Consider the following 23,086-nt stretch of genomic DNA (forward strand, 5'->3'; position numbering starts at 1 on the left):
ATCTACAAAGCTTAGTTGGTTTTGAGTTCTCATGGACTCTCTAGTAAGACGTCTAGCTATTGTTCCTTAACTATGAGTGGTAAGAGTTCTAGTTTCTTATCCTTTAATGCTTCTAGTACTGCAAATATTTGAATTATAGGCTCTAGTGCTATTGATCATATGACACCTCATTCCTCTTATTTTTCATTCTACACTGCTTTATCTGGTAACCAACATATTGATAATGGTTCCAATACCCCTGTTACTGGTCGTGGTAACATCCACCTACAACCTTCCTTTCCTTTAAAATATGTGCTTCATGTTCCCAAACTATCCAATAACCTCTTGTCTATTCAAAAGGTTACCCAAGATTTAAATTGTGCAGTGGTATTTTTTCATTCCCATTGTGTTTTTCAGGATCTTGCCACGGGGTAGACTATTGGAATTGCTAAAGAGTAGGGCGAGTTATATTATTTACAAGATGAAGAAAATAAAAAGTGTGCTAGACTATAGGCACACACTTCTAATCTTCAACAAGGTCGTGAATCTTGGTCATCCTCTCAGATACGGCTTCAACACAGACGTCTTAATCATTCTCCATTTTGTCCCCTAAAGTCCTTATTTCCTGTTTTATTTACAAAAGTGTCTGTTGAGTCTTTTCATTGTGATGTTTGTCAGTTTGTTAAACACCATCAGACAACTTTTCTTAATAAAAGCTCTAAACCTTTTTATCTTATTCATTCAGATGTATGGGGACCTTCACCTATTCCTAATATCTCAGGTGCAAAATACTTTGTTTTATTTATTGATGATTGTACTCGGGTTACCTGAATATTCCTCATGAAAGATAAGTTTGAAGTTTTTCACTTGTTTGTAAATTTTTACAGAATGGTTCAAACACAATTTGAAAGTTCAATTAAGAGATTGCGTTCTGATAATGGAAGAGAATATGTGAACCAAAACTTTTCCAAGTTCCTTCAGGAAAATGGAGTTGTTCATTAATTAACTTGTGTGGACACTCCTCAACAAAATGGGGTTGTTGAAAGGAAAAATTGTCATCTCCTTGAGGTTACTAGAGCTTTACTTTTCCAAACGTTTGTTCTTAGATCTTACTGGGGGAAGCAGTCGTACTGCCACTTATTTGATTAATAGATTACCCTCTCGGGTTCTATTCAGCTTATGATCACATTCTATCCTTCTATTCCCATGTTGACTAGTCTTCAGGATCCTTTCTTTGACTCTGTTTTTGTCCATGTTCGTAGTCCTTATCGGGGTAAGTTAGATCCTCGCGTCATCAAATGTGTCTTCATCGGTTATGCCCCCAACAAAAACAGGTACAAATGTTATCACCCTCAAAGTCGTAAAGTCTATGTTTCCAAAGATGTCACCTCTCATGAAATAGAGTCTTTCTTTACTAGTTCTCAGCTTCAGAGGGTGAAGAAATGAAACAGTCTTTCTTTATTAGTTCTCAGCTTTGAACCATGAGTGAAGAAATGAGCGCATTAGAAAGGAATGAGACTTGGGAGATTGTAGAGAAACCAAAAGATAAGAAGGCAGTGGGTTGTAGGTGGATATATACAGTTAAGTATAAGTCTGGTGACACACTGGATCGGTTTAAAGCAAGGTTGGTTGCAAAAGGGTATAGTCAGACCTATGGGTTCGATTATGAGGAGACTTTTTGCTCCGGTGGCAAAATTGAATACAGTCAGGATTATTCTCTCCCTGGCTGACTTTGGTTGGGCGATGCATCAATTTGATGTTAAAAAGGCCTTATTGCATGGAAGGTTGGAGGAAGAAGTATAAATGGAGATTCCACTTGGTTATGGTGTTGTTAATGAAGGGAATAAGGTATGCAAACTTAAGAAGGCCCTATATGGTCTTAAACAATCACCTCGTGCTTGGTTTGGAAGGTTTACTCAAGCTATGGTATCTTTGGGGTATCGACAAAGCCAAGGTGACCATATTCTGTTTATAAAACATTCTCAGAATGGTAAACTCACTCCACTTTTGGTCTATGTAGATGATATGATTATTACAGGTGAGGATGAGATTGAAAAACAAACTTTGAAGGAGAGACTGGCTGTTGAATTTGAGATGAAGGATCTTGGGAAGCTTAAGTACTTCCTTGGGATAGAGGTTGCTTACTCTAGACAGGACATCTTTATTTCTCAAAGAAAATACATCCTTGATCTCCTCAAAGAGACTGGTAAGTTGGGTTGCAAGACCATTGAAGTCCCAATAGAGCAAAATCATAGGATTGGGAATGATGAGGAAAATCCAAAGGTGGAGAAGACACATTATCAAAGACTTGTGGAAAAACTCATTTATCTATTACACACTAGGCCAGACATAGCTTATGCAGTTAGTGTGGTTAGCCAATTCATGCATGATTCAAGGGAAAGACACTTCCAAGCAGTAAATAGAATTGTTCAGTACTTAGAAGCCTTTCCAGGGAAAGGATTGCTATTAAAAAAAGGGCAAAACTTATCCATGAAAATATATACTGATGTTGACCATGCAACATCAATTGTTGATAGGAGATCCACCACAAGCTATTGCATGTTCTTGGGTGGGAATTTGGTTACATGGAGGAGCAAGAAACAAAATGTAGTTGCAAGATCAAGTGCAGAAGCAGAATTTAGAGTCATGGCTCAAGGGGTTTGTGAACTATTATAGATGAAGGTCATACTCGATGATCTCAAAATAAAATATGAAGCTCCTATGGGTTTGGTTTCTGATAATAAGTTCGTCATCAGTATTGCACACAATCCAGTTCAACATAACCGAACAAAGCACGTAGAGATAGACCGACATTTCATTAATGAGAAGTTGGATAATAATGGTCTTATAGCCACCGAGTACATCCCTTCAAGACTCCAATTGGCAAAAATGTTTACTAAGGGACTCCGCACAAAACAATTCAAAGATCTTATTTGCAAGTTGTGAAGTATAGATATACATTCACCAACTTGAGGGAGAGTGTTGCATAATCAGGAGAATTATTCTGTAATTAAGTGCAGATTTCATTCTTTATTTATTAGGACAAATTTGTTAGTGATTTGATTTGATTTTATTTGTACAACTTTAATCACTCATTATTTCTTGCTTTCATTACCTATTATTTATTTCCTTAATTAGGTTGTAAACAGTCTATAAATTGAGACTGTAATCACATTTTAAATCACTTCAGAAATACATTCCATCTATTTTTTTCAACTCTCTTATTACCCTTGCTTCCTCGAGTTAACTTTCCTCTATATCGAGTATCTAGTGGGTATAACTCAATCCACTTTGTACAGCCTTCAAGTGGTTGGAGTGGTCTTTTCTATATATTGTGGTTAATGGTGATTACAATCACATATTGGCTGAATGTGAGACACATAATGTCCATTTGAAGTAGAGGCTCTCCCCTCTAAAAGAGATGGATTTTAGATTGCACTATCCTCCAAACCACCCAAACACTTTCCCAAAATTTCCAGTGAGAAGTATGACAGGGATAAGAAAGAGACACCCCTTGGAAAACCTCATGTACTCATGAGTTAATAGTGCTGACTTGGTTAGCATCCTGCCTTTGGGTGAATTTAAATCTTACTATTGTTGAGCTGCCTTTGGGTGAATTTAAATCATACTACTGTTGAGTTTATTTTGTTTGTTATTAATCGTATATGGTAGATGTCCGTACATTTTCTTATATGGTAGATTTAATTGGAAACTTCTATTGGTTTCATTTAGAGGACCTTTGTTTTTAATGAAAGCTTTGAGTGAAGCGGTTGTTTCAATAGAATTTATATGTTGAATCCATCATAAGTACTTGAGTTAGGAGAAAATATTTTGTTGACTTACAAGAAGATATTGTAATCATTACAAGTGTGGTGTTGTAAGATACTAGAGATCTTTTGTAATCATTATTTTAAAGATAGGGTTCTCTATATATATGCTAATGTACTGTTTCAAATTATTTAATTCAATAAAGATCTTTTCTCTCATATATCTAAATCCTTTTCATGTAGGACATTCATATTCAAGGCTTTTGTTGCTAATTTGGTTATATTTGTACAACTGCAGTGCTGGAATTGGGGTTCTTAATGCAGCCAGAAAAACAATGGCAAGAATGTTGGGTAATAATGAAGTAGCTTTTGAGAGTGCAAAAAGTCAGTTTTGGGTTGTTGATGCAAAGGTACTGTATATCATGACATTGATGTCCTTATTAGATGCAGTTTATTCTTTTGTAGTAATTAAATTTTATTTTTCATGGAAAGCTTCACTTATGCATTTAAAATTTTATTGCATTCATATGTATTTCTGGGGGTTGAGTTTCATAGCAGCAGTTATGAAAAGCATTGACAGAAGTGATAAAAAGTGTTTTTAAGAGTTTTGGAACTACACAAAATGTCAAAGCCATATATATGAACAAAACCTGAACAAAAAACTTGTTGATTGAATGAATTTCTTTTTTTAATGCTTTTGTTGATTTGTCATATAGATGGCCTTTGAAAATGCTTTTGTAGTCAATTATGTTGCTTGATAACTATTTTGTGTTGTAAAGGCAATCTAATGTTGTTCTCAATGTATGAATCTTATTCTGCTTTTTTACTACAATGAAAAGGTTTTGATTGTTTAATGCATTGTCCTTGTTTCAGAGTCCATTTTTTTGCATGTTCATTTCACTTATTGTTTTTTGCAAATATAGGGATTAATATCTGAAGGACGTGAAAATATTGATCCAGATGCCCTTCCTTTTGCAAGAAATTTGAAAGAATTGGATCGCCAAGGACTGAGAGAAGGAGCAAGCCTTGAGGAAGTGGTTTGTGAGAATATTACATTAGATGATAATATGAATTATGAAAGCCATGATACGAAATAAATCAAAATTTAAGAAAAAAATCATTAAGCTATTTCTTTAGTTATTATCTTCTGATTTTCTGGGACATATTCTTAGCATTTGAATATAAACTTAATGAATTGTCACAACTAATGAGCCAGCTCATTTATGATGCCTATAATCCTAAACTCAACTCCTAATATAAGTTTCTCTGGCTTCTCTTTAATATATTTACAGAAAAGTGAACACACATCACAAACACACGTTCGTTTATAGCTGTGAAGTTTTTCTTTCTCAAATAAAGGACACAGATGAATTTAAAAAATATTCTGAGATTGTGTCTGAAATAGACATAATGCATAATATATAGAAAAATTAATGTAACAAAGCTTTCCAATCTCTCACTTTATCTATTAGGGTCTCCTAGTTTAATATTTTATAGTCCACTATAGTTCTTCCAAAATTTCCAGCTTTTAGATGTGTAACTACTGGACTTGTTGCTTACATTCTTACTTACTGAACTTTGGTAACAGGTCAAGCAAGTGAAGCCCGATGTCCTCCTAGGATTATCAGCTGTTGGAGGGTTGTTTTCAAATGAGGTAAACAATCTGAAGTTTTGATTTCATTATTCATTGCATGCTTGTTTCATTAAGATTGTTGAATTAAGATGGCATCTATCTATACTTTAACTATTAAGAAAAAAGACACTTTGTCCTTGAAGATATACTTCAAGATTTGCTTTCCCATTTAGTTTCAACAAAATTCCCTTGCCTTAAGTCCCTTTCAGATATTCCACAATTCTTAGTGCAGCCCATAAGTGAATCTCGTTTTATTGGTGCATGAACTGGCTGACTAGACTCATTGCAAATGCAACAGCAAGTCTAGTGTGAGACAAATATATGTCTCAACTTATCTCTTGTACATTTCCTTGTCAATAGCAATATCTTCTTCTACACTTCCCAGCTTCAGATTTGGATCAATTGGTGTACTTGTAGGCTTACATGTTATCTTACCAGTTTCCTTCAGCAAATCAGTAATGTATTTCTATTGGGATATGAAAATACTCTGTTTAGAATGGGCTACTTCAATCCTCAAAAAAATACTTCAATTTTCTCAAGGTCTTCATTTCAAACTCCTTGGCTAGATGTTGGCTTAATAGTTGTTGCTACTCTTCATCTTCACTTGTCAAATAATATCATCCAGCCTGATACACCAGTAACAATGTTACTGCCCTTGACTCAATGTGTTTAATGAACAGTGTATGGTTTCCTTGGCTTTCTTTGAAGCCCAAACCTATCATAACTTTAATAAACCTTTCAAACCATGGTGGTTGTTTTAGTCCATATAATATCTTTTTCAGTTTGCAAATAGATTGGCAGCAGTTTTCCCATTGTATCTTCGGGGGCAATTCAATGTAAATCTCCTCTTCAAGTTCCCCATGAAGGAAGACATTTTTTATATCAAATTGTTGCAAGTTCCAACCATATTTAGCCGCTAGAGATAATATCACCCTGACTGTATTAATTTTTGCAATTGGAGCAAATGCTTCCAAATAATCCACTACATAAGTTTGAGTGAATCCCTTGACTATTAACCTTGCCTTGTACCTTTCAGTGGATCCGACAACCTTGTATTTTATAGTATACACCCATTTGCATTCTACTAGTTTTTTCCATTTGGAAGAGTAACCACTTTCCAAGACCATGCTCTGTTTCCATTTTTTGTCACTCAATGCCTCATATATGGAGGTAGGTATTATGGTAGTGTTTAGGCTTATAAGGAAGGCTTCATCAATAGGTGAGAAATGTTTAAAGGATAAATAATTGGGTAAATGGTCTTGTGGTTTGGTGGTACATTTTCTAGTATCTTTCCTAAGGGCAATTGGAATGTCTAGGTCCTCATAGGCTGGTGTCAAATCGGATTCAGGTTCCTTCACAGTTGAGAAATCAGAGATTCATTCACTAGAGATTACATCATTTGGAAAAACAGTTACCTCATGTAATGTTGGATTAGATTCATGGACATGAGCAGATTCTGGAATGGTCTTTGTCTTCCTTGTATAAACAAGATTTTTCCCAAATCTTACATGATCCTCATCTTGAATGGATTTAGTGGGTTGAACTTCTTTCTCGTAATCTGTTTCATTTTCAGTCCCTATTTCTGGTCCAAGTCTAAAATCAAGAGACAACAGAGGAGAATCATCTTCCTTTATTATAGTCTCCCCTTGAAGATGATGTACGTGAAACTAACTTTGTAGCTAAAAAAAAGTGGCATCTCTAAACAGAATTTTTTGGATGGTAGGTGATAACATTTATATCCCTTTTGTGTGGATGAGTATCCTACAAAGACACATTTTAAAGCTCTAAGATCAAATTTTCCTCTAGCACCACTACGGACATGGACAGATACAGATTCTGCAGATATTTTTTTCCTGATTACTACAGAGATATTGGGAATATTTTTATCCTACTAATATGTTATTACAACATTTATTTTCTATCATCCCATGTTTGTATAAAAAAATGAAAGAAATTTGAAAGGGGAAGTTCTATCCCCCACTCAGAGAGAATCATGATATGGTGTTTACTGTTTTATGCTGCTTCCATCAATCTGTTGGCCAGTGTTGTTTGGTTCCTTTTATTGAGCTTTTAAAATCTTCATTCCTTTCATAGTAGCACAACCACTTGTATTCTTTGTATAAACTGAACAAAAATTCAAGGGAAAAATTGCCTGTCATTTCATGCTTTCGTAGACATAAATGTTTGTTTTATTTCTTTCTGCATCTTACTAATGACAGACATCATGTCCTTCAGGTATTAGAAGCCCTCAAGGATTCAACATCAACAAGACCAGCCATATTTGCCATGTCAAATCCTACAAAGAATGGTATGTATTCTTTTTCTTGATTGATATGTGCCGTGGAAGTGAAAAATATGGATTTATAATAGTGTGTATGGCACTTCCCTCATTTTTTTGACAGCTGAATGCACCCCTGAAGAAGCATTCTCCATTTTGGGTGACAACATTATTTTTGCAAGTGGAAGTCCATTCAGTAATGTGGATCTTGGTATAAGTTTGCAAATCCCCCACAGAATCTTTCTATATTAAATGTTTATAACCTAGTGATGGTGACATGAAAAGTATTAATAAAACTATTTGATTGTTGCTTTCTGGGAACTTAAGAACCAAGATGATTGTCTATAAACTCATTTCATATAGGCAGACTAGGATTCCTAGTGTTATTAGAACAGTATCCTTTCTTTTCTGTTTGAAGAGTAGGGAACCAAATTCAATATAATAGGTACACCTTCAAATTGTTTGTTAATGTTTATTCTGTATGGATTGTTTTCATTTTAAAGTAATGTATATTTAGTTCGTTGAATTATTCATTTGTTTCCTATAGTTTCAAAAACGTTTGTTTTTAATCTCTATACTGAAAAACATCTCCTTTTAGTTCCCACACATAACATGTTTAATCCCTCTTGGTCCCTTTGCACATGTTTTTAATCCCTTAGTCCCTACAATTGGGATTCAAAAGGGTATGTGTTAAGGGAAAACAATTTAATATCATATGCAATTATAATTTTCATTTTCATTTATCTCCGGACTGAATGCTATTTTTCTCTTAAGCAATTGGGAGATTTAGACTACATTCTTGGTATAGAAGTCGAGAGAAATTTTTTTGAACTATTATCCTCAATCAAATAAAGTATACTTGTGATTTGTTGCAAAAAGTTGATATGGAATATGGATGATGCTAAAAGAGTTTCTAATCCTCTGCAAGACACTCTCAAATTGTCTAAATATGGTTCTGATTACTTTGATGTTCTTACTGTGTACATATCCGTTGTCCTGGCTCTTCACTGTGTTACTATCACCAGCCCTGAAATTGGATATGCAGTGAACAAGGTGTGTCAGTTCATGGCTCAAGCTTTAGCCTTCCACTCGGTTGCTATAAAAAGAATTCCGAGATATTGGGGACTCTGGATCTTGGTCATCTTTTCCAATCCACAATTGTCATTTCTCCTCTTACCTTGCAAGCTTACCCAGATGCTGACGGGGCTTTTGACTTGGATGATAGAAGATCTACTCTAGGTGCTTGTTTATTTTTGGATCCCAACCTCGTTGTCAGGGTGGATTAAAAAGCAAGCACTTGTTGCCAAATCAACAGCTGAAGCAAAATATTAAAGCCTAGCATTTGCAACTTCTGAAGTTCTTTGGGTTCAATCTCTTCTTTCTGAACTCCAGATTCATATTCCTGTGATAATCAAAGCACAATTTCCTTAAGTCATAATCCAGTGCTGCATCAAGAACAAACATATGAAGCTAGATATCTTTTTTGTCAGAAAAGAGTGCTGCAGCTGAAATTGCTGATATTCTTACCAAGTCACTATCTAACTCTCAATTTGCTTCTTTACGAGACCAACTCAAGGTTGAGTTCCCACGAGCTTGTGGGGGAGTAATAGAGTACCTGAATAAAACCTCTGTTTTTGTGAAACTGATTGACATTTGCCACATTAGCGAAGTGGTTATTTCTGTTGAGTATAGTCCCACATCGATGTTTCCTCTTGTCTTCGACATGGACATGGATATCATTTCATCATCTATATCTCTCTCAAACCAAGTATACTAAAGAAAAAATTCTGGGTTTATCCTACCATAACTCTGAAAGAAAATTCTTCTGATGTTTCCTCTTGTCTTCATTCTTCTGATGTTTCCTCTTCTCTTCGACATGTACATGGATATCATTTAATCATCTATATCTCTCTCAAACCAAGTATACTAAAGAAAAAATTCTTCCAATGTTTCCTCTTCTCTTCGACATGTACATGGATATCATTTGATCATCTATATCTATCTCAAACCAAGTATACTAAAGAAATTTTGCAATGTGCAAACATGCATGAAGCTAAAGCTCAACCCATTCCACTCCTATGATCACATCTCTCCGTCTAGCACGAGATGGTTCAACATGCTTTGAAGATTCAACTTTATCTCTGTCCACTATTGGAGCTCTTCAATATGTCACCCTCACACGACCTGAGTTAACCTTCTCTTTCAATAAAATTTTCCAGCATATACATCAATCGAAGGAACATCACTGGAAGCAGTGACACGAATTCTGTTATCTTGCTCGTACTATTCATTTTGGCATATCATTGCATTCTCCATCTAATCTTTTTATTGTAGGTTTTAGTGGTTGGAGATCAGATCTAGATGATCGCAAGTCTACAAGATCACAAATCACAATAGGTTTTTGTATCTATCCTGGATCCAATATTATTTCTTGGGGGATCACACAAGCATACAATTATTTCACGTAGCAGCATAGAGGCAGAATATCGCAGTGTCAGTTATTTCACGTAGCAGCACAGAGGCAGAATATCACAATGTCACTGCTACTCTATCGGAAATGCTCTATCTGAAATGCTGTGGATATCTTCTTTGCTTCAAGAGCTGCCTTTAGTCACTATCGTTCCAACTATCTATTCTGACAACTTGGATGTTGTTCTCCTCTTAGCCAATCCGGTTATGCATTCCCGAAGCAAACATTTTGAACTTGATCTTCATTTTGTTAGAGATCATGTCAATAAAAGCAAGTTTGTATCATTCATCTCCTTGGACGATTTCAAGTAACAGACATATTAACCAAACCTATCTCTACCATTTCCTTCAATAGATTTAGACATAAACTTAAGGTGTCAATCAATCCCACCTTCAGTTTATGGGGTGATGATAACATATTAAAAGAATAACTAATTTAGTTATATCAGGTTTTCTCCTATATATGTTTGTTACGCTCTCTTGTAACAATGGTTTTTCTGGTACAGTTTTCAGTAATAGAAACTCCTTTCCTTTTCTTGCTTCTGTCTTTCTTACAAGGTCCAAGTTTTCTTCACTAGTTATGACGTATTGGATGAGCCAATTCTTTAAATACTACAGGTTGATTAAGGTAGAAAATGGGGAAGGGATGCCTCTGCTTATTATACCAGACACTTGTAAATAAGAGAGAATTTGTCCTTATGGAAATTGGATGAGCCAATTATTTAAATACTTAATGACAGGTGATTAAGGTAGAAAATGGGGAAAGAAAACTTATGCCTCTACTTATACCAGAATTTGTCCTTGTGAAAAATATCCTTAGCAGCTGTTTATTTGCATGAGTGGGATTAACAAAGGGAAACACAGAAAATCCAGATGTTTTATTTATATCTGCAAACTAAATAAAGAAAGTTTTATGCAGTATACAATCCTCATTTCACATATATACAGTAACCTTGATACAGATTGACAATCACTAAACTTATTAAGCATTAAGCTAACCAAAGCTGGAAAGGATTTTGTTTCTTTTTCTAACTTTTCATTTCTCTTCAAATTTTAAATAAGTTTGTTTCTTTGGGTATAAATCAAGCCTTGTACTTTATTTAAACTTATTAAAATTGATATTTGTTCTACAATGTGCATAAAGTATATAAATGTATTTTACATTGGTAAAGTACTAGTTGGTACCAAAATAAATATCTTTTGTTATCCTTTTTCTCTTGGTCTCGGTTAAGGGGAACTCAGAAAGGCAATTTCTTGTAATCATGCAGGAAATGGTCATATTGGACACTGCAACCAGGGAAACAACATGTACCTCTTTCCAGGGTTAGTTTACACTTAACAGTTTCCTATGATATTTTATAATATACAGTTAATGTTCTTTTAAATATATTCTTTTGTTCCAGCATTGGTCTCGGAACTCTTCTGTCAGGTGCTAGGATAATCTCTGATGGCATGCTACAGGCTGCGTCTGAGCGGTATGTTTTACTTGATTTATTAATTTCTGAAAATACTTCTGTTATTAATTACTTCAAATCCAAAATAGGCTTTAAGCTGGAAAAGTGTCAAACAAATTTTGTTTCTCCACAAACTGAATGGGTCATCAAACTGTGCTGATGTAGTAAAATGTGGTGAATGGGAGTGTACAATGAATATAGATTTAGTTGTAAGAAATCCCTAAAATCAAGGGATTGAGGTTAGGAGTTTATTTGGTAGATTTTCTACTCATTTAAAGTTTTTAATTCAGGAGATTTATTTCTTTTAATTAGGATCATGTCTTCTTTAAATACCCGTGTAGTGTTTCTGTTTTGGAATCAAGGAAAATAATTCCACAATTATTTCTACTGCCTACACGATTTCTCACACCATGTCATGAATCATCACTTATTAAAGTTTAAGATGTTGAGTGAAGACACATTACTGACATGAATGTTTTTATTTACAACAAACTTGCATGTAAGAGTTCTTTGGGCTTTAAGCGTGGACAATATATGGCCCACGTAACCTTGCATTGTAATTTATCTTGTATTTAGAAGAACAAGGGGTCATGAAAGCACCCTCTAAGGATAAGTTCTGTTTTTATACGACAGTGTATTAATATTGTTGAAAGGACTAATGAAAACTACGGAGGATGGTACCGTGTTGAGAAAAGAGAAACTGAGAAAGAATATAATGAATTCTTTATATACACAAATGAGTATTCTTATTTATAATGAAGAAAAGATGAAGTACGGACAAACAAAATCGATATCTAATAATGAGACATATTTTGGAAATATATTTTTTCTATCAAATCTGATCCTATCTCCCTATCTAATGTAATCAAATCCATGTAACTCCTATTTAATGTAATCAAATCTTATTTCTAATATAATTGTATCATATGGTCATTTCTCTTTGTTTATTATGAGTGGAAGTGCTAGCTTTGAATTAGTTCCTCATTTCTTCTTACATTGTTGCTCTGTTGTTTCTTTATGAAATTCTTTGTTTGGAAATATATAATGTAGCTATTTTTTTGTGTAGCATTACTGATTGTGGTAGAAGTAAATAAGTTTTTGTTACAATGCACAATTTGTGCTACCGTTAAAATACATTTGGTTGAACATAATTCTTGCATCTATGGAGATTTCTTTGGACGAGTAGCTACTTTGAATAATATACTGGAGTTGGCTTTTATTTAGTGTAAAACACATGATCTTAGGGGGGTTTACAGGGTTTTCACTCCTTTTCAGTTACCATGTGGCATTGGGTAGCTTTGATTCATTGAAGTGTCCTTTGTTCTCTGCTTTTTTTTTCTCATAATTTAAGTAGGACCTTTTGTTCTCCTTGCTCATATGTCGGTGTCTTCTCTTTGTATAAATGAGTTTATTATCTTTCAAAATATAAAAGCACCACATCAAAAGGGTTTATCCCCTTCTAGTGACAAAGATGAAGCAATTGATAAAGAAGATGCATACGCATATTATGTCTTTTGAGGCCCGGCCAGATAGATTATTTTTTCAAGCTTGAGTGTTAAGTTAGAAATAATGATTTAGGCATCCTAACATTTTCCATGTTATTCGTAATTATTATTCGTGCATGAGCTTATTCATCCCTAAATGTTGAGGTATTTCCTTGATTTTGACTCTTTTTTTGCCCTGCCTAATATCATTGGAAACTGAAGTCTGGCTACATATATGAGTGAAGAGGAGGTCCTCAAAGGGATTATTTTCCCTTCAACATCCAGGTATAAATTAGCATTTTCTTTGCTGTTTGTAAGCTATAAGAGATAGTTCTAAAGGAGCAGCATCTTTCACAAAAACTAATGCATATTTTTATAGAATCCGAGATATTACAGAGAAGGTAGCCGCAGCTGTTATAAAAGAAGCGTTGGAGGAGGACCTAGCTGAAGGATATCATGGAATGGATGCTAGGGAGCTAAAGAAACTTAGCGAGGTAAGTTTTGTTTGCTTGGAATATTCAACATTTTCTTAGTAACTGTAGGAGGACATACCATTGTAATCTATACTACAATGTGGTTGGAATTAACTTTTCATGAGAACAAACTTTTCCAGGGTCTAGACAGAACTGTTAACCGTGGTCAGATTAGGTTTACTTGTTACGAAAAAAAATCAGTAACTATCTTGTCTAGTGTATGTGAGATTGGTTTGTCTGCACTCTGATTTACCACTACCTAGTAACAAAAAATGGGAAAATGTGACCTACCTCCTGATAAAACAAATGGGACCTTTGCTAGTGTATGTGAGATTGATTTGTCTGCATTAAGGATCTTGAAGTTCCATAGGTCTGATCTGAATTTTAGATGACTACTTTTTACCATTTATTTCTTTGGCGTTAATCATCATAGCTGCTTTATAATTTCTTCAAATGCATCAATGTTCCCTTATCATAATCTGAATTGAGCTGAAAGCTTTGCATGCCTTCACAAATCATATTGTAAGAGTAGTTTATTCTCGTCCTAGATCAAATGCAAGTATTTATATATCAAAACTTCAAAGTTATGGATTTTTTTTATGGGAATTGCAGGATGAAGTCGCAGAATATGTGAAGAATAACATGTGGAATCCAGAGTACCCTACATTAGTTTACAAGCAAGAATGAGTAACCTGCATTGTTTTGATAACTACTATTTCCCTCACGATGCATCTTTGCTTTAATCAGGTTAGCAGAGTCCTGCTTAGGGTGGAATCAACCATGCAGGATTACTTTATTTAAATTCTAAAACATTCTCGCATTACTTTTTCTGAAAGTCTAGCAAACTTAAATTGTTTTTGTATATGATACTTCTTCTGAATAAAAAATGAAAAACCAGGTTTAATTTTAATCTACTTTTATTTCTGTCGTGTTATACTTCTGCATAACTTGTTTGGGCTTATAACTAAACTTATGGAGTGACTGTTTGCTAACTTGAAGTGATTTGCATTTAGAAAACTCTATTTCAAATGCAAAATTTATAGTTGTAGTGTTAATTTTTTATTTAACACTAAAGTTGTATTTTATTTCCACGTTTACTCAGAGATACACTAACAACACATTTTTTTATACACATTCTACTATTGATTGAAATTTATTAATTATTAAAAACTATAAAATCAAAAGAAAGAGTCGTCAAATAAGAAGTGTTGTTAATATATTAACATGGTTTCACATTTAAGCACAACCAAATATGATTATTTTATTAAAGGGATACAATTTCACTTATTAATTATTAAAATAGATAAAAATTTTAAAAATTATTAAAATTGATGAATCCTAATAACGTAACATGATTTTATTATTATGAAAAAGTCGTGCAAACGTGGTATAATTGAAGTCGTAACACCTTAATAAGACTTATCTATTTTAGTAAATTTTATTCATTTCAATAATTGCATTGTGAAATTTCAAATTGAAGGATAGTTTCCTGGTAAAAATCCCAGGAAATATTGTAATGGGAAGCGTATATAATGCAGAAAGAAACAGAAAGCATGGTGTATGATAGTTACGTGTTTATAGAGGGTACAACACTGCATTTGATGTCCAATTATTCATATGTTTTGGTTGTACAATTTAGTGAAAGACACGTGAATTCCGAATTTGGTTGTACAATATGTGGAAGATATGTGATTTCTGGAATTTCCTGATTGTATTACGATAGAGGAGGACGTCAACGATGTTCGACACTTTAAGCATGGCCAAGAACAACCACTCCTGCTCTTGTCACGTCAATGTCATTATGTCACACCTCTTTTCTAGAGTTATGCACACTATATGCTTACATGTTTATCATGTTTTTACTCTTTTCTAATACTTTTATATCATCTTTATTATAAAAGGAAGACAATTACTCCCTACATTTAGGATTGGCAAAGCGAGCATATGCAGGTCCGTCTGCAGTCCGCTGCTAAAAATGTGGGATAAGTTGACATTTTCAACCCACTGACCCGCATTAGCCTGTTCCGCATAATTCGCGGGTCAGCAGCGAGACAAGGTGGGCTGATCCGCTAATTGGCAAACAAAAAAAGAAAAAATTAATTGACTTAGCCAGCAATAGTTCAGTGCAAAAGTGTCAACTTTGAGTGAAAGAAAACTAGGTTTCCACTTAAAACACACGTAGCTACGTTGTTCCAAAAATAGCACACGGTGCCCTCTCCTTTGCAACGCCGTCGCTCACTCTGCCTGCGACTCCGTGTGGTTTCGCCTGCAACTGTCGATCGCGTCGCTCTACTGTCGCACACTGCTGCTGTGTTCACTCCTCCTCCACATTCCAAAAAAAATATGCGAGGCAACCCGTATGTGGAACGGCCATGAAAACCAGCCCGCATTTTGTATGCGGGGTGGACCAACCCGGTCCGTCTTTTACGGACCTATGCGGGGCAGGACGGATCGCTTTGTCATCCCTACCTACCTTGTTAAATTTGAACTTAGCATCCAATTTTCATATGAAAAAAATGTCCTTAAATAAAAAAGGTATGGACAAAAAAAATTCTCGAATCTTTTTTAAATATGTTTTTAAATTTTCTTTGTTGGGGGGTATTTTTTTGAATTCCAAAATTAATTTTTCAAATGAAATTTTGATTTTTGAATGTATTTTTTTCAATTTCGCACTTCTATTTCTGGAATGATGGATATTTTTGGAAATTAAAAAATATGTAGGATGCACCTTCAAAAAGGTTGAGTGTAGAAAGAATTGTCTAAAAAGGAAAATCACCTTTTGGTCTTAGTTTTGGAAGTGAGTTATGTGTAATTTATATTTGGTCTTTTCTAAGAGGTTACATTATAATAAATAAATTACAATCTATTGCAATTTTTAAACTGAGCATTATAGAAGATGGCACTAAAACATGTTAAAATCGAATGCAAGCGAGAAAACCACAGAATATAAAATGATATAGAACAAAAAACATACTTATTTTCTTATGTTGCATTCGAACGGGAAATTTTAAATTTTGAAAAGAAAAATGAAATTTGAGTTGTTTTAGCTAGGGTTTTTAAAATATTTTATTCGAAGAAATCAATTTTAAAATTTTAGTTTAGAGAGTGTGGTTTAATTTCTACCTTAAGCAAAAGAAATTAATATATATTTAGAATGATTCAAATTCTCTTTTTTTTTTAAAATGAAATTCAATATTTTTAAGTAATCAAAGTACTTTTCGTCAATTTGTAGAATTTAAATTTATCATTAAAATCTCGATGTAGATAATATATTTTAGCACAAAATATTCAATTTCCTGATAAAATTTCTTTTTAAAAAAATGACTAACACACTGAATGTTGAAAATATAAAAGTTGGTACTTGAAAGTATAAAAGTTGGTACTTTATTTCAACACATTTATAGTGTTACATAAAGAAAAGTTTTTTTAATTAAATTATACTTAAAATTTACTTTTTAATATAATAAATGATAATGGGAATGACACAATGACTTTAATAATTCATGTTACACTTAAAAATTGTAATTTTAATTATAATAAAACATACAAACCACTGTCCAATATTATCTTAATTTTATATTTAATATATATTTATATTACTTACTTAAATATATACAAAATAAAACTAAAACATAAAATATTATATTGAAATCGCTTAGATACTCTCTTTCCCATATATTCTTATAGAATTGCTTATTCTTGTGTTAAAACATAGTCATTGTCACTATGAAACTTTTACTTAGATAATAATAATAATAATATCTCTTACAATATTTTTTTCTATATATATTCATCTAGAAATATCTTATAATACATTAATTTTTTATACATCCTTTTGAATATCGATAATTCTTTATCTCAATTTGATGTTGAAAATTTTTATCAACTCTCACCATAAGAAATCTTTGTTTATATGGTTCAATGTATCAATGGAACTTAGAATCTCATATAATATATATTGAGAACTCAATAGTACATCTTCCTTTACTCCCTATGTAACATATCATATTCATTTAATAATACCAGTAGTTTCATTACTAAAATTATCAGCATTCATTATTTATTATCTTATACATATTCAAATTTATGTAAATATTCATCAAGCAGAGTCTATGATTTTGTATCTTAATATTGTCAAATCAATTTATCTGGCTTTGAGGCCTTGGTTTAGGTATTATCTCGGTCAATTGATGTCTCATTTGCTCATTCTGTTCTCAAAGAATTTGTACTTTCTCCTCGTTCTTTTAACACATGACTCGCATCTTCTCCTTGTTCTTTTGGCACATATATGTCATCTCTCTTTGTCAGGTTTGGAACATAGTCACTTGTTCGGTCTCCGTCATTCTCTCGCTTATCATCTTCCTTGTTGATACCATTTTTTGTTCTTCAATACTATCTCAGTCTCACGGTGGACACCAATTGTACTTGTATAAGACCTAGATAGTACCTGCTATCGGCTGAACAGTTGTTTCTCATCCCTTCGATCGTTTTTTCTTTGTCTTTCTTCTCGTACTAGGTTAGGAGTGGCCCTGCAAAAGGTTATCCGACGATGAAGTAAGTATTTTGTATTAGAGTGAATAATATTAATAAAAACGTATATTATTCTTTGATAATCATGTTTATTTATAGTGTTTATAGTAAATTATTTCGTTTATGAATCGTACTTAGTGCATATCGCTAAAACAACATTACTAGATTTATTACGTGTTACTAAATTTTTAGCATATTACCTAATTTTCACGTATCTTTTTATCTTATTTTAATATATTAAATTTGTCCAATCAATCGAATTTCTGATACCAAATGATGCAGTTCAGTCGCCCTCCACCAGTATATTTTCTCTTTTCTACAATAAGTTATTGGCAAAAGCTAGTACAAACATAACATCAACTGCCAAATGTGCAAAAAAAAATCAAAAAAAAAAAAAAAACTAAAGCAGATTATAAAATATATGAGACAGCTTTATAAGGAAAGTTCGTCCGTGTAAAGTGTTTTTCTGTATTGAAGATAAGGAGATTAAAATTTAAACTTTTTTTAATTTATGGTACACTCCACTAATATCCTTTTCTTGTCCCTTTCTATAATATCTTCTAGTTTTCACTTCAGACTCTTGAGTTTTTTCATTATCATAATTGTTAATGCTTATTGTTCTCCTTTCTTTATACCATAATATTTCCAACTTGGAAGCAAAGTTTAGATTTGAGTTGAAACTTTATGATAACATGATTGTGTGCACTAAGCCAAAGCCAACCACCAACATCGACCACTAACCTAAGGAACCCAACGTGGGGCAAAGGAAATCTTATGATTACAAATATAACATAGAGTGCTTGGTGACTTTTTGGAGTTTTAACCTATTTTACTTTTAATTAAAAGTTAAGAATATGTTTGGAAATTAAATATTATCATAAAAAAATATTAATATCTAAAATAATTTTTATTATTAATAATATTTATAAATTAGTTTTTAACTACTTATTGATTTTTATTTAATAATTTTTTTTATAGTATGAGTTTTGAATCTAAATTTTTACATGAAGTCAATAAAAAAAATTGAAAAGAGTTTTTAATTTAATTTTGAAATACTACATTCATTTTCAAAAGAAATAAAAAAAATGTATGATTTTTTTTTTGTTTAAAAACACATATTCTTGTTATTTTAGTAATGATCATTCTCATTATCGACAACATTAATGATTAGAATCAATAATATGATTTTGAAAAGCTAAAATACTAATTTTTAAAAAATAAAAATTGGTTTGTAATTTTTAAAATTGTTAAAACTTACAAGTAAAAATCACCCATGCACTATGATTTACATTGTAATTCACGAATTGAATACTATTTATCTGTGTAATTGATCTTTATTTAGTATTCTTCATATAACCAGTGCATGTTTAAGTGCACTGCTTTATTGACTCTCCAACCAAATTAAAATTTAAAATAAGTAAATCATAATTTATTTATTTATTTACAATTTTTTTTTTACATTTTTTAGTTTAAGGAGAAATGCTTTCTCCATTGTAGCTTCATCTCAGACTATTTTCTCTTCCAAGTTGGTTGTTCTCCCATAGGTGGACATTATAATTCTCTATTTAACACAGGCATCCAAAACCACGAAGGGAAGAAATATCACAAAGCTTTTTATGCAATCTCTCATAAGGCATAGCATTATTAAGCAGCGGAGTAGGCATACAATTAATAAGAAAGGTAGCATGTTGTACAACAAAACACCAAAAAAAAACAGGAAGATTAGATTGAAAAAGCAAGGCACGTGTGACGTTTAAGAGGTGTTGATGTTTTCTTTCAACAATACCATTTTGCTCAGGTGTTTCAATACAAGTGGTTTGATGTATAATACCTGTTGATGCAAAAAATTCATGCATAGAGAATTCAACACCATTATCAGTATGAATGATTTTAACCTTAGTAGAAAAATGATTTACAGCATAAGCAATAAAATTAACAACACTAGCCCTGACTTCAAATTTGTTGTGCATGGGAAAAACCCAAGTGTATCTAGTAAAATCATCAACTATGGTAAGAAAGAACTTATAACCAAGCATGGAAACAACAGAACAAGGTCCCCAGATATCAATATGCAGTAATTCAAAAGGTTGAACAATTTAGTATTGCAAGGAAAGAAAGAAAGTTTCTTTTGTTTGGCTTGGTGACATGTATCGCAAACATAGTTTTTATCAATATGCATATTAGGATAGTATGTTTGTAGAAGTTTTAACCTTTCATCCGAGGGGTGACCCATTCTGAGGTGTCAAATGTTGCTTTGTTTTGTAGTGCAGCTCATAATTCTGCAATCAGTTTTATTGAAGACGTATAGTCCAGCTACAAGATCAATTGTACCAATCTTGTCTTTGGTTTTGGAATTCTGTATCAGACACTCATTGGAAGAAAAAATAAGTTCACATTTAAGTGATGCAGTCAATTGACAAATGGATATTAAATTGAAAGAGAAATCTGGTACATACAAAACATCCTCAAGAATAAATTTTTTATTAAAGAAAATTGTGCCAGAACAGGAAGCAATAACAGAGTTTCCATTAGGAAGCCTAATGGTAATGGGTTTGATATGTTTATATGATGTAAAATTTGACAAAGAAAAGCAAACGTGATCAGTCGCACCAGAATCCAAGTATATTCATTAAAATTGGAATTTTTAAGCTTTTCGATATTACCTGTGACAGCCGAATTCTGACCTTGATGATCTGCAGAGAGGGAACCAACTTGGTTGACTTGAACTTGATTGTTGGAACTGTTAACATTTTTCAGAAGTTCCGAAAGAATTTGATATCGATGTTGAGTAATGCGGAAATCTCCTCCATTATTCTACTTGTTTTGATCTTGATTTCCAAAATTTTCTTCTTGAATGGTAGTGGAAACGTTGTTGGATTGAGAAGACTTACCATACTGAGATCTATACTCGAAAGGGTATCCATGTTTCTTGTAACAGACATCAACGATATGACCAATTTTGTTGCAGTAAGTACAAACCTTTTTATTACTACCAAACTTTGAGCCTCTGTTATTTTGGTTAGGAAAACCATTTTTCTTAAAATAAACACTCTCTGTGACCCAACTTTCCACAAAAAGAACAAGTAATGGTATTGGTACTGGTGTGGTTAACAGAGGTAACAGGGTAACATTTTTTACATTAGCTACAAGAACACTATTATTAAACTGGCGTTCTTGTTGGATAACAAGAGAAAAAAATTTGGTAATAGCAGGGATAGGTTCCATGAGCAGAATATGTGCTTTTATATTATTGTATTGGTCATTAAGGTCACGTAAAAATTGCATTGTCTGATCCTCTCTTTTTCTTTGGATAATAACAGAAGGCTCATTACAAGAACATATAGGATCAGGCCTAAAATTATCTAATTCATTCCAAATAATCCTGAGTTTAGTGAAGTAATCGGTAACAGAAAGGTCACCTTGATTGAGTGAAGAAGCTTCCATTTGAATATCAAAGATACGTGATAAATCGTCTTGTGAGAAGCGGGCCTTGAGGTCATTCCATAAGTTTAGTGCCTTATCCATCCATATGATGCTCTGATGTATATGAACAGAGACCGAGTGTACAAGCCAAGACACCACCATGTTGTTGCATCTCGTCTAGGATGAGAAAGAAGAATCGGTTTCAGAAGGTCGGGGAGCAGCGCCATTGACAAACTCGACTTTCTTCTTTGCACTCAAAACCGTGAGAACCAAGCAACTCCAAGAGTGGTAATTTGTGGAATCAAGAACGGGTGATACAAGGGGTGTAGCAAGATTTTCACTGGGATGCGGGTATAAGAAACTATGAACAAAAATCTCGCCTTGTAAAGAATTCTTGTTCTGACTAGGGTTAGGGCTAGAATTATTATTCTGACTAAGGTTAAGGCTTTCGCTCCCGTCACTATTCTCGTCAGCCATTTGTGTGTGAAAATACGAATTGTAAAAAGAACCCAAACAATTGTTAGAAAGAATCAAGAAAATGCAAAGCAGAGTGAATATACAAGAAACATGAAAAAAAGGAAAAGAGGAGAATCCTGAGAGGACGAAGACAAAGTGCGTGCAGCAGAGCTCTTCTCAAAGAAGAGCTTTGATACCATAACAGATAAAAATCAAATGAGTGTTTTGATGTAATTGCAACATTTACAGAGATTAAATAGAAAGAAAGCTTCGAGATATGAAGAAACAAGAGAAGAGATGAAGCACTGTGTGAAAGAAGAAGAGAAAATATTATTTCATTAATCTGAAATTGAATTCATAAAAAACCCTAAAAAGAGTTTATATACATGAGGTGTAAAAAGGAAAAAGGGCACACTGTATAAAAACAGAAAACCAGAAAAGGGGAAGCCCAACTGGCCTAGAAGCCCAAAAATAAAAGAGAGAAAAAGTCTTTCTAATATTTTAACAGAACTTTTGGATTTTAGGTTTCAAAAACACTTTTAGATGCTTTTCTAATATGTTCATTTCATCGAGAGTGGTAACAAATATGTATAAACTCTAACCATCAAGTCCCAACATAAGTTTATTATGCCCAATATGAAAGTTTTTATAAAAAAATATATGAGTTTATTTATATTTGAAAAAGTCGGTTATGTTACCTAGGATATAAGTTTCTTTCTTACTTATGAGTTATAGTAGTTGAGTTGTACATTTGGAGTGAATCTATTCATCTATGGGTTAATTACAAATCTTCCATGATCATGAAGAGAAGAGAGGTGGGGTTTGGAAAAATTATATGGGATACAAAATAATTAAGGTTTAAATTTCAATAAATGAAATGTAAAAGTTTGATAATAAATGTTTTTAGAATTGATTTTAATATTAATTTTTAATTACATTTTTCATATATTTTTTTCTTTTTTTACCAAGTATGGCAAATTTGGGCTATGTGATATTAAATTATTATTTTTTTTAAATTATAAACTTAGAGTATAGGGTGAATAAGAGAATAAGAAATAATATTAAAATAATTCATTTGTATATTTATTAAATGGGAAATTTTGTTTATATATAATCTATTAAAATAAAATATAATCATAT

The 23,086-nt window shown here is 32.9% G+C and overlaps 1 protein-coding gene across 1 annotated transcript in view; it reads left to right on the forward strand.

Moving 5' to 3' along the window:
* Positions 1-14,447, forward strand: part of NAD-ME1 (NAD-dependent malic enzyme 1) — a 54,818-nt gene extending 40,371 nt beyond the window's left edge. Inside the window, exons 10-19 of the mRNA XM_068623744.2 lie at positions 4,045-4,156; positions 4,670-4,783; positions 5,335-5,400; positions 7,615-7,687; positions 7,782-7,868; positions 11,395-11,449; positions 11,530-11,601; positions 13,287-13,349; positions 13,444-13,558; positions 14,150-14,447. Of these exons, the coding sequence (XP_068479845.1) occupies positions 4,045-4,156; positions 4,670-4,783; positions 5,335-5,400; positions 7,615-7,687; positions 7,782-7,868; positions 11,395-11,449; positions 11,530-11,601; positions 13,287-13,349; positions 13,444-13,558; positions 14,150-14,224 (832 nt within the window). The 3' untranslated portion in view covers positions 14,225-14,447. The remainder of the gene's footprint in view (positions 1-4,044; positions 4,157-4,669; positions 4,784-5,334; positions 5,401-7,614; positions 7,688-7,781; positions 7,869-11,394; positions 11,450-11,529; positions 11,602-13,286; positions 13,350-13,443; positions 13,559-14,149) is intronic.
* Positions 14,448-23,086: the final 8,639 nt, after the last annotated feature.

Source organism: Phaseolus vulgaris, chromosome 10 (assembly GCF_051622355.1).
Source record: "Phaseolus vulgaris cultivar YP4 chromosome 10, ASM5162235v1, whole genome shotgun sequence".
In the NCBI taxonomy this organism is placed as follows: Eukaryota; Viridiplantae; Streptophyta; class Magnoliopsida; order Fabales; family Fabaceae; genus Phaseolus; species Phaseolus vulgaris.